Source organism: Morchella importuna (assembly GCF_003444635.1).
Source record: "Morchella importuna strain M04M26 chromosome Unknown Morimp01GS045, whole genome shotgun sequence".
In the NCBI taxonomy this organism is placed as follows: domain Eukaryota; kingdom Fungi; phylum Ascomycota; class Pezizomycetes; order Pezizales; family Morchellaceae; genus Morchella; species Morchella importuna.
The window spans coordinates 82,962-95,855 of NW_025763442.1; the positions used below are offsets into that span (position 1 = coordinate 82,962).

Below are 12,894 nucleotides of genomic sequence, written 5' to 3' on the forward strand. Positions count from 1 at the left end.
AGGAAATTAGTTATAAATAGGAAAAAATACAAGAGGGGGTGTTCAGTATTTCAACAGTCCCCGCAGCCTGATTCTGATGTGCGTGGAGAGGGGTAAGGCTGGGGGGGGGGGGAATTGTGCAGCATTGGCCAGCCAGCGGGCCAACGAATTGCATCAGAATATTTGAGTGAGAAAAAAAATGAAACAAGGTCAAAAATCAAGATATCAAGAAACGGGAGTGCCTGGTAATACACACAAGTCACAGATTTCGTCACCAGCGGGGAGAAATACCATGACAGCGCCTGAGGAACTATTTAGTATTTTACTCCTAGTCTATGTACCGTCTGGGCGGGTTCGAGGCGGCGTGACGTTTCGTGATGGTTTTCAGAACCACTCTGTCGGGTTGAGGGTCCGAGAGCAACAAGCATTTGCCTGGACTCCCTCTCTTAGAGTACTGACTTTGGTCCACCTAACCCATAGATACTCTACAGGTAGCAAAACTGACAACTCGATCCTATTCTTTACAAGGCAAATGCAACACAAAAGAGACAAGTGCCACCGATCAGTTGCCGCTCATCGTCGAAGAAGATAGAAGAGCTACATACGCCTTGCATAAAGCACGCAGAGTACTTTAGCTTCTTGACTAGATACAGAGTAGAGGAGCGTAGGTACTGGTCCTTCCAAGTTATTACCAACCCCTTTTTTTTTTACGGTTTGACCAATTGCCTGGACATATCGGGTCCTTATTCCTGAAGGGAATTTCCTGGGGGCAAGTGGCCGTTCGGTGTCAAATATGTAGCTTTCCGCGAACTTCTGCCTATCTTGCGGCCCACTACCTGAGATACCTGGATTGGAAAATAATGGGACCCCATCTTCCCCCACGATGAGGCACGCGCAGAAGTGGAAAGCCACAGCAGTATGTACGGGCGGATGTATGTATGTATGTGTGCAATGGCCAACAATCTGTTTGATGAGATTCAAGTTCCGATAATACCTACGCGTTGAGCACGAGGCCTTGGAAAGGTTCTTTTGTTAATTTTGAGAAGATCCCTTACCTCGGATCTTATGCAAGTCCTCCTCAGTGAGTGTGGGGGAATTGTGTCTATTCCGGTCTATATCTACTTACGACTCGCAGAGTCACTAGTCCCCCAAAGTAAGACCTCCAGATTGGGTCAATGTACGTACCTACCTCCTCAACTCTACTACTGATATGCCGAGCGGCCGCGGAGTGCTGATGGGCGCTAACTCGAATCTCCCGGGAAGAGACGAAAGGGACAACCGCTCGCAACTGCTTGCAATTGTATCTCTCTGGCCCATATTTCCAAAACTCTCAGGAGGCGGACGTCTCTAGCCTTCACCGCCCGTGATGGTATTCTTGTCAATGAAGCGCTCCCGAAGAGCTGGGTCTGGCAAGTCTACTCGAGTATATACGACATTTATAATGGCCTGATTTTTCGCGTCTTTGACGAGAACTCCGCTGGCAGCGCGAGTGAGAGCGAAGGAGATTCTATGTTTGAAGCTCAGGTGTTGGAAACTTCAAGGTCATGTGCCTTAAAGTTTGAGAATTTTGGGCCAATGTTTGATGATCTATAAACCGCTTTAAGTAAGGGAACGAAAAAAAAGAGGGGAGAAATAAGCAAAAGCTTGTAGGGTCCTATGAGGTCATAAGGGTCCTATATCGGACACAAAGGCCCTTCCCACTCGTGAATCTATGTAGGGTTGGACCACTAAGATACCGCCCGGGAGTCCCGCAATTCCCAAAGAGCCTCATGAAAATTGTTTCACCCGCTTTCGCCTAATAAACGGACCATTATCATTTACCGCGCCCTCCTCTACAGACATCCTTTCCTTCCTCGTTGCCGTTTTATGCGTTGTCAGTTGATATTACCGCTTACTAGGATATTCCCTCGAACTTCATGCTCTAGCTAACGACTCTACTGTGATAGCTAGCAAACATCGGCGCCTTCCTTTCCTTTCGGCCAGGTTTTTTTCTTTCTTTTCTTTACTTCCTCTTTTTTTGCTCCATTGATGATTCGTTCCGCGGAAGCTCCATGGAATGTTCTTTGCGTTGTTCGGGCGCAGCAGCAGCAACCACAATCTCAGAGATCTGTTCAAAACCCTTGAAGAGCCATCGCAGGGATTTCGTTATCATACATACATGCAATCCCATCGCCCAGCTTGAGTGCAATTAGCTGAGTGGCGAAGATGCAATTATGATATCGATAATCTGGCCGGCCAGTGAAGATTGAGAAGACCGGGAGGGGAAGAGAAAAAAAAGTAGCCGTTGTCGTGCGTGCATCCAGCGGGGTTCTTTTATTCGCAGACAAATATCGATATATCATATGCGCACTTTGCACATGTTGCCTGGAAAAAAATGTCAAATGCACACGACCGGTAGTCGGTATCCAGTACAGTGGCTGCTTTGCGTAGAGCGTACCCTATGGCACTGCGGCTGGGTTTCTACTCGACCTATGGTAGTGACTGGAGTATGACTACCGGGACTAGCTTTTGACCGCACTTTATTGCGCACCGCGAATTCGCAGATAGCCGGATGGCCATGCGGGGAGAAAGAAAAAAGATTATGTAGTCATATAGGAGCTAGGATCGAAGCTTGGGATCTGAGCTTGTACTCTAGATACTTTGTATACATACAGGTACAGCCCTGGACAAGGCTTGACGTCGGGAATATGATGGAGGCCTGATGCTGGATGTGAATGAATAATATATATTTACCCCACCAATTGCTATCGATATCTACCCGGCCGGTGAGGAAAAAGATGGGGGTTCTCCAGAAATCTGACTGCGGGCCTTCCCGAGAAGAGCAATGCACGGCTTACTACAACGACGACAGTGGCTTTGCCTTCTCCAGCGGGAAATCATTGACCGCCGGCTTACCCTGTACGCCAAGAATTTTCACTCTGGAGCGCACAAAGACTACATGTAGACTACCTATGTATATTCTGGACTTAAACTCGACATGACTCGAACCTACAGCCAGGTCGAATTACAAACCGAATGTTTATGAAATAACAGAAATTGAATGCCGGGTCTTGACATTTGATATCCCATTGGCACCTCTGGCTTATTTGGATGGTTAATTACTGGCATCCCACTGGTGGCTCGGGCTACCCGGAGAATTGTCCTCACAGTAACATTCTTAGAATAATTGCCTAAGCACCCAGGCAGCTCATATCATAACTACACAAACGCATTATGTCCCTGGCCGTGGACAGCGGTTTAGAGCAGAAAGCTATAGTTCGTCCTAAAGAACCAACATGGCGATCAACATGTGCGCAATGGGATCCGCATAAATATCTCAAAGATCTCGCCACAACCCTACAGTAAACGGCTGGGGATTGATCGTCCCGTTTAGGAAGAAGAAAAACTAGAGTACCCGCTCGATCTGATTCATGGAACGGTGTGCCGCTTGGTCAATCAGGAACGGTTGCTGATTATGATGGGCTAGGACATTCATCTGGAGCCATGTTTCATCAGTAGAGTATACATGGATATGCAGTGATTCTAGCCCTGTCATTAGGAAACAGGGTTGGCGAGGACATGTCGCGCAGGTGTAGGTTTTACTCTGCTGGTGTAACTGCGTGTCACCGTCGACCTTGGACCAAGTCTTCTTTTGTTTCTGAAATGATTGGTTTGGCGCCAAGTAAAAACCAGCCAAAACCTGCTTTATCGATGCTCTACTAGTAATTATTCCTTTTGAATATTTCCTCTTCTGTGCGGCGGATATTCCGAGTGATATCCCATGAATCAAATTCGCATCATCAGACACGAGGCCAATGAGGGGTGTAGAGGTTTAGTCAGGCCAGTTGGTGAAATTCAGTATACTATTATGCTTTGCTGGAGGGGGTACTTCTGATGGTCTGGAATAGTTTATTATTACTTCAATTTCCAGGCGTAGAGTCAAGAAGAGAGGTAGAAGGGTGCATTGAGTACTAGCCCCGCTACCTTCAGTAACATGCAGTATCAAAAAATAATGTAGATTCGCCACAGTGTTCCTTTTGCAATGCCGGTTTAATTCCATATTCTTCACTCAATCCTATGATAGTGATTTCACCTCGTTTTTTCGTACTGCACTCATGCTTTGAGCTAGATGTGTCGACGTTACCCTATCAAATTCGAAGCTAGCTTCAGGAACCGCAGAACCTGATCTTTATAAGAGGCCATGTAGGAGAAGTAGTAGGTATATACGTAGTCTTGTCGGTAAAGGACAACAATGATAGCGGTCGGCCGAAGGAGCGGGTACGTGGTCCGTTGTATTTAGACGATATCTGTCTTATTATGCATTATTTAAATAGCCCCATTAGACTCTATCCTTTGTATTAACTCGGAGAAATGTCTTATCGGTTTATCAAACCTCAAGTCAAGGATTTAATTCAAGTGGTCGAAGTATAACTGCATCCAATGGAACTACATGTACGCTGTACTCCGGCCCATGCATTTGTCAGCCTTGTTATCAGCGGTACATGTAAGTACAGTACCGAATCATTTTGCGATCGATCCGGCTCATATTAAGCTTATAGCTAACTTACCATGCAGATACATACATGTATACATACTACATGTACATAGGTACTCTATCTACCTTCTTTTACTTTCACTACATTAACCCGACAAGCAGCCAGGAAGTTGACAATGTACATGTATGTACCATGACGGTGTCAGGTATATTCAACAATTAACAGTTGGGAGGGTTGGACAGATATTTGGGAGATATGTATCCGCGGGAGAAGTTACATTCGGCCTCAGTGGAACTTGGCTTGATTTAAGGTTTCGGCAATGAACGTGCTTCGGAGCTCAGGGACACGTTGCGGTAAGAGTTGCACTTACTTTGGGCATTTCTGGTTCCGTAACTGGCACTGGCTCTGCCCCCGGCTATTGTTCTCCGTTGATCTACATCAGTCCGCGTTATCTTATTGTGGTCGTCGTTCACTACCAATCACTTTGATCAGCGATACTGATTAGAACTGAATTGGGTGGACCCACATCTCGTCTCAAATACAAACAAGCCAATTGCAGGCGAGCCTACTAATTTACTCATGGTCATGTGAGGTATATGTTGCCTGAGTTTATGAAAATCAATACAAAAGCGATATAAAACGTTGCCTGAGTCTGCCATGGGGTTACCTTAGCCCGGTTATCAATCCTACATAGAAGCTCCCAATCTAAAGCTTAATCAATTGGAATAACTTCCGGAACGGCCACGGAATGTCGTTTAGTATCACTTTTAAAGCTTCCAACAGCTAGGGGAGTCGCCGAGACCCGGCCCTTGTCTCCAGAAGTATCTCATGGTGTATTCCCAGGGTTAGGGTTACCGGCGCGGCACACATACATGTAGCTTGCGGGAAAGCTGGCTAGCTCTAGAGATGTAGTCACCTGCGGCCATTTATGAGCATATACCGTGCCATGGCTATGGGACCGGGTTTCCCTCTATCAATCAGAAGAGCTATTTTTCAAAGCTGACCTTGGGCTGAACCGGGTGATCATCAGATGATTTTCGCTTGAGGCGTAGGAATCGTTCCACCACCAAGTAACCCAAGTGAAGATTGCAGGGATCCCCCCCAGGACAACCCATAGCTTGTGGGATATCAGACCATTTGGTATCCTCAACCACTCCACAACATCGTAATACCTCATACCCGGAGCGGTCTTTGGCGGGGGAACTCCGTTTTCTTTTCGTTTTCTGTCTCGGTGTGGAATTTATGGCTTTGTCTTTTGGGGGCGGTTCTCGGGGCTCTGCCTGCAGTAGTTACTAAGTTTTATTTCTTGCGTATAACTATAAACCCCAAACCCTCACCTTCCACATAAAGACCTAGAAGTATATATAACATCTGTACCGATACCAACCTTTCCAAAACCATGTCTTCATACACAGACTCCATCCGCAACATCTTTGGACTCGCAAACACAATCTCGACCAAGAAGTCTTCTCCCCCACTAAGACCCGATTCAGCTACCACCGTCAAGGGCTTCCAATCCCCCTCCACCGAAGAGCCAGTCATAGAATCGCATTCCGCAACATTAACAAACATGGCTTCGCTGAAGAAGAACATGCAGCACATCGACCGCAAGGAGCTGTACACCAACCTCGAAGCCAGGGTGAAATATCTGCACTCGTTCCTAGACTTCAATGCAGGTTCGTAGCTAGCCATCCACTGCTCACTCTAGCCAACCATATAATACCCAACTCCAGCTGACTCAAACCCTCATGCAAAACACAGATGACAGAGCAGCCCTCGTCCTCGGCTCAAAGTACATCAAAGCGCTAATCCCAGCGGTGGTGAACATCGTGTACAAAAAGCTTCTCTCCTACGATATAACGGCGCGAGCCTTCACCACGCGCTCAACATCCTACGAGGGCCCCATCGACGAGTTCCCAGAGGAGGACTCCCCGCAGATAAAGTACCGGAAGATGTTCCTGCGCGGGTATCTGGGAAAGATCTGCTCAGATCCGAGCAAGATGGAGTTTTGGGAGTATATGGATAAGGTTGGGCTTATGCATGTTGTACGTCTCTCCATCTCCCCCACCCCGCATTTCTGGAGTTCGTTTATAGTATTATGATGGCTAATTATATCATTACTAAACTACAGGGTCAAGGCCGAAAACACCCCCTCCATGTAGAATACATCCACATCGGCGTCCTCCTCGGCTTCATCCAAGACATCCTTGTCGAAGCCGTCCTCTCGCACCCGCGCCTCAAGCTCGAGCAAAAGACCGCGATCGTAAAGGCGCTTGGAAAGGTGCTGTGGATCCAGAACGACCTGTTTGCAAAGTGGTATGTCCGCGACGGCGACGAGTTTGCGGAGCTCAAGCAGGAGGTTGAGATTGAGGGTGAGGGAATGCTACATGGGAAGAAGGTCGTGGCGACGCAGGAGGAGGAGGATGGTGAGAGCTCGTGTGCGGGGGGATGTCCCTTTAGCGGCGCCGGGGGCGCGGGGGCCGCGGGGATTGAGGATTGTGCGGGGACGTGTCCGGTGTCCGGAAATACGGCGGCTCCGAAGGTGAGGCCGCATGTGAAGATGGAGGGGGCGGCTTAAGGAGTGATAGCAGGGTTTGAAGTTTCTGTATATATTGTTATGGATAAGTTGTAGTACCAGCCAGCTGGATGTTTCTGTTCTGTTGTGATGGGTTAGGGTTTTATGGTGTATATTTTTGGGTTGGGGTTTAGATATTCCTCTCCGTGCTTTTGTTTTGCTTTGGTTTTCTTGTTTAGTGATGTATGTGACGTTTTGTTTTGTATATGAATACTCTTTAAATTATATACTTTACACGGACAGACTTTCGAACTAGTTATCTCTACAGCTATGGGGAATGTACCTCGCCACACGCATAGCCCAGGAACAATTATGTAAATATCTCTATCGGGTTATAATAACTATTAAAAACCCCTACCAAGCTCCGCGGTCGATGAAGCTTTAATACCGTACTTAAGAAGTGCTGAATTAGCCGAGTGAGATCTTATGATCCTCACGCTATTTTTTTTTTTTTTGTTTAATTCATTAATTACTTGGCGTATAGCATTATATGTAGGAAAGTAAATACAGACTGGCTCTAGCTCAGTGAATATCCTGGCCTTTTACGGCGAGCTACGAAGGTTGCCACTGCGTGGCGCCAGGCTCATAGGACGGTTGCGTTCGAACGTTCTAGGGTATATATCCTGGGTTTTTAGTTATGTTAGGTTGTGCATATTGAGGCAAGATGTGGTAGTCGCTAGGGCTCGAGACTTTGTGGGATTAATGTAACTTTATAGAACCCTGATCTTCTTGTCTCTGTGCTTGGTGGGTCTTGCGGACTATTGCATGCACAATTACAAGAGATGGCAGTCGTTCTCATTGTATCGGATCTAGAAAGATACTGGGGGCGGTATCAATTGTATGATAACGCTACAATCTTGCCATACGCTGTCGTAGTGATCTCACCGACGTTTACGGTTTTGTGCCTACTGTAATGTTGAGAGGGCGTAAGTACGTACTTACTTACCAGTAAAAGAACCAGGATAATTCGTATGGAGTGACGCTCTGTCATACAAACTAAATGTATGCCTGTTTCCGTCACTTGCATTTTCTGGTTCTTTTGCTAGTAAGCAAGTACGTATCTACTTACATGTAATCGGGTGTGGGCATAGGAATTAGAAAATGCAAGTGACGATACAGGAATTATTTGTATGGAGTGGCGCCGCTCTTCTATACAAATAATCCTATTGCATTTTCTGGTTCTTCTGCCCATACCGGAGTACATGTATGTAGCTATCAGCGAATTATTCATAGAGCAGCACTCATGCCGATATAAAAATACCGGGGGACACATCATAAAGAGGCGAAGCTTATGGTCTTGTAGCCCAGTGAATGGTTAGGCAGGCGCGCCAAGGGCTAACCCTGACTGCCAGCTATAAACCACTCCCGGCCTCCTCCTTCCTTACCATTTCCTCTCGCTCTCATTATATAGCTTCCATGCGCCCATTCCTCTCCGAATTCGACAACCCAGTAGCTGTAAAACAACGGAATGCGGGGTAAGGAAAGAGTAATATGCCAGAGCCCTACTCCGTGTCCCTCCGCTGGTACTGCTTCTTCCACCTATGGTACACTCGGTCCGAATATTGATGTCTGTGTTCGCAGTGTCACCTTTTTCTTCATTCCCCTTGTCCCTCACCCGGTGGAGGTTGCGCGGCCTCTATATTGTACTTGAAGATTCTTGATAAGTTAGAAGTGGACTGGTCCCTGCGTACTTCCTTCTTCCTTTCCTTACCTATTACGTTCTCCTCGTTTGTCAGCGTGTTGTATTATTAAACTCCTCCTCTGCTTTCTAGTTGTGTAGACATACATACCTGACAGGATGTAGGTTTACCAACTAAATATACCGCTACCCGCAAGGATATCTCAGATTAGCCCATTGATCCCTACTCCATTTAGTAGTTCAAAAGCCGCTTCTCACACATTCCATTTAACCACGAAAGTACCGGAGGCGCTTTTAATATAAAGCAAAAATTTCTACAGCCCCTTCACCTGCACACAATTAATGTATTATCAATCAATTGCCACCCCTTCACAAGTTCTCACTCGGCAATTTTATGACCGTTAATCTGGGTATAATACTTGAATCTAGGCCGTAATTCTATTAGTCGTGTTCACGTCTACCGGGCTCAAGGAAGAAATGGGTTATGTAGGTATCCATAGGTTAGTAGATCGCACTATATCCAAATATTATCTTACCCCACTCAACCCCCTTGCCCGATATTCAATATATGCTCTTCACCTAATTTCCATATATGTGGCTCCAGTATGTGCTCGAGAATGGTCAGCGTAGAGACCACGCTACCACAGTCATCAAGCATCGGAATTTCCTCGCGAGTGATAATCTGTGACCCAGTCAGGTTGGGTTCATAGGAGATGAAGGGATATTTCAATATGTGCAGGCGAGTGCTTTCTATCTATTGGTGGGGACAATATGAGACTGACTGTTGTGGGGTAAAACATAAGAACCTTAGGAAGAAAAGAGGGGTACCTTGGCAGCCAGAACCTTCCACCTTTTAACCCTTCGCCCGAGGCTCAAAGCTGCATCTTCATGCAGCCGAGGGTCAAAGAATGTAAGGCTACCCTGGATCTGCCGGTAGATCATCCCACTGGTACCGGATATTTTCTTTTCATTTCATAAGCGGTTCAAGCCATGACCGGCGGGGTTACTCTGGTCCGTCAATCCTTGGATATATCGCCCGTTGACGATCACCACTCCATGTGTCAATGTCCTCCTCCCACGACATCCTGACTAAAGAGAGTGCAGGAGCAACAATCTTCAATCATAGGACTAATACCCGAGAAGGTTCCGATTCCCTTGTTTTTCAGCTGGGTGGAGTTCTGTTCTGTCGATTCGCAATTGGCTGGTATGAGGATCAAGAAGCACCCCTCGGCGATATTAGATGCTAAAGTGACATCAAATTCTAGTTAGGATTTTGAAATTCCGAAGGATTTCTCGTAGGAAGGGCTTCGATCCTAAGTAGGCTTTTGATCAGCCTCTAGACTCCAACAATCCCTGACCTTGAATCCTACCCCTCCGAGATCTAAACTCCGATGAGACACAAACCCCACCAGTGGTAGCAGAACACGTGCACAGGCGACGACAAGCTGACGAACGCCTAATCGATCAAGTGTCAACTCCCGAGATGTCAGACGCTTAATAGGCAGCCTGGAACACCACTCGTCCGAGGACGGAAAGTGGGCGCAATTGGCGCATAGGCCAGTCCGAGTGCACCATATATGAGCCTCAGTGTGCATGTAGGTAATCCGTTCGTAATTCTCGGAGCGCCGGTCAGTTGTAAGTTTTGGTGCAGTAGTTGATGTTAGACAGAAGGTTGATGTTGGTATGTGGATAAGGCACGAGACTACATGTACATACTGCTCTTTTTTGTGTACAATGGCGTGACGTGAGAATGGGCCTAGCGTGACGTATACATTGGGGTACGTAAGAACGCGGGAGGGGTTCAGCACCCCAACTCCACACCACCATTAACCTTGTTCTTATCGACATATGCATCTCCATTCTTAACCTTTCCTCCACCCCCACATTTATCACACGATATCCCTCAACCTCTAACAAATACAATCTAATGGTGACTCCGGTAATCGATAGGAAATAGAAGTGCCACTTATACAGTGATACGAAGATCCACAGGTCAAACTATTTGGACCAATACAGAATGCTACTAGCATATGAACTCTACTACTGTCACGAGCACTATAGGCGAGACACCCTCCCTTCATTAACACTTTTTTTTTATGGATAAATATATAGTAAGAGTAGTCCCTGACACTAATTGATTAATTATAGTACAGAGAAATCATATTTTTCTTCTTTTGCTTAGGGAGGTTTTCACGTGATCCCGCGTTACCTGAAAAGTGCACTGGCGTAAAGGTCTAGCCAATCATCTTCTGCTGGCTGCTGACAGCCGTCACATGTTACTTACTCGTGACAGTATCTGATTACACGCAATAATTCAGGGCTCGGAACATTATTGCAATTAACACTGTCAACTTGAGATGGATGTCATTGTTTGAAGCAAACGTCCATTCCAGCAGTTTGTGGTTAATCATAGCGCATAAGGTGGAACCGATCGACTGTGCACCAATGCGTGCGTCTGGTGTTTATGACGGGACCACTCCATCGCCATGCATGCGGCAAATTTAAGGTTTATCCCGCATCCGTCGTATGGAGATACGAAACTTTTTCAGCTCAACGCCCCAAATAAATCACTTTTTTTCCTGATCGAAAGTATCAAATTAAGGGTGTGGAGGTTCCAGTGCGAAGTATTTGGTTGCTATCTTAGTCCAGTGTCATTTTAGGCCATACTACCTAAAATTGTTTGGTGACCAGTCTTGGCGTGATTCAATCATGAACCATCACTCGATAGAATTTGCCCTCACCATATAATCTCTCTCCTCAATAGAGCAAGCATTCGAAAAAAATCATACGAATGCCATGTTCCAATTATGGGCTAGTGGAGTGTAACCTAGAAGTCGCTTTGGTACGTATGATCGTATTCTATGTTGTCGTGAATACAACGTCCTATCCACGGTGCTGGAAAACGAATTCCGGTACAAATGATTACTATTCCGGCCCCATACCCGCTGCAAGACTGGCCTATTACTGAAAAACGGCTTCCCGGGGGCTCGGCTGTGGAATATCTATTGGTTTTGTTTCAAAGGATAACTCCAGGATAAGTCTTCATGGGTTGACCAAGCTGAGAAATACATGGTATATCACGAGTGATAGCTCATGAAATCATGCATGAGGTCATGCATGCATCCCATTGTATCCGTAGATTAATTAACAAGCAACCATTTAATTCAGTTCAACCAGGGAGATTTCAAGAACTGAATCTGATTTTGCAGTGTTTATTCGTTTGACGCGACGTATGTCGACCGCCACGTGCGATGGGAGGTGAGGGGGGGATGTTGAAGAGGTGCTGTCAAAAAGGGACCAAAAATTTGTGTTTTCGCCTCAGCGGCCGAGCCACAGCCATGCACGCACGGATGGGATTGGCTCCGTCATTGGCGCTCGTTACGCGTTCCGATTGGCTGCGTCTTACCAAAAGCGGGAGGGACCTGGAATAAAGGGCCTCGGCCAAATGCCGATAAAGGGTCAGTATTTGAAGACTTACACTACATGTATGCACATACGTCGTACTCTAATCCATTCTAGGTAGAGTGGCTATATAGAAAGAAAAATTCCGGGAAACTGGCACAAGAGGCGAGGACCCGGACAGCTGCCTTCTTTCCAGTGAAGGAAAAAGCGAATGGATAACCGTGGCTATAAATATACGGTAACCTTGACACCGTGAAGCGAGAGGGATGCAGTCAAATAGGCGAATCATGGACTTAACACGAGAAGAAAGGGGGGAGGGTGTGGGGGTTTGAAAAGATTTTTCGATAACTTTTTTAGAAGCAGATCTATCTCGGCAGGCATGTCGAAACCTTTTCTAGCTTGACAGGAGGTGACAAAAGTCCGGAAACAACAACAACCTAGAAATGGTTTCCCAAGTAGGCCGTACTGTCTGTGCTGCTCTTCGTGGCGTCGAATGGCGAATTGGGGAGGGAGGTCCAGGTTTGGCCAGCAGAAGAGGCAAAACTCAATCCAGGGTCCCAGGGGCATGTGCGAAACGACTGGCCAGGATGCTACCGAGGACTGGGCAAAAAGAAGGGACGGGATCTTTTTGCGCGATGTCTCGATAGTCGAGGATCAAGAGCCAGTATTGCTTTTTTTGGTGTCCTTTTTTTCTTCTCGTGAACATGCTCTAGCTCTAGTTAAGTCTGCGGTGATGGTGATGCAGGTGGTTTCTCCGTCATCGCCGAAGAAGCAGCACCGACAGCTAAATAGAGATACACCAACCATTTAACCCTTTGTAAACA

At 46.5% G+C, this 12,894-nt stretch overlaps 2 protein-coding genes across 2 annotated transcripts; one reads left to right on the plus strand and one right to left on the minus strand.

Annotated features, from left to right (window-relative positions):
- Nucleotides 1–4,759: 4,759 nt before the first annotated feature.
- Nucleotides 4,760–5,380, minus strand: LAJ45_10374 (uncharacterized protein; the record flags this gene model as incomplete). The annotated part of the gene is made up of 4 exons (XM_046119900.1): nucleotides 4,760–4,926; nucleotides 4,981–5,057; nucleotides 5,122–5,159; nucleotides 5,327–5,380. 4 exons carry the CDS (start codon nucleotides 5,378–5,380, stop codon nucleotides 4,760–4,762), a joined length of 336 nt encoding a protein of 111 aa, XP_045966878.1.
- Nucleotides 5,381–5,853: 473 nt separating this feature from the next.
- On the plus strand, nucleotides 5,854–7,032 carry LAJ45_10375 (uncharacterized protein; the record flags this gene model as incomplete). Its single annotated transcript, XM_046119901.1, has 3 exons — nucleotides 5,854–6,130; nucleotides 6,216–6,499; nucleotides 6,586–7,032. The coding sequence occupies 3 exons, from the start codon at nucleotides 5,854–5,856 to the stop codon at nucleotides 7,030–7,032; spliced, it is 1,008 nt and encodes a 335-aa protein (XP_045966879.1).
- Between the last annotated feature and the right edge of the window lie 5,862 nt (nucleotides 7,033–12,894).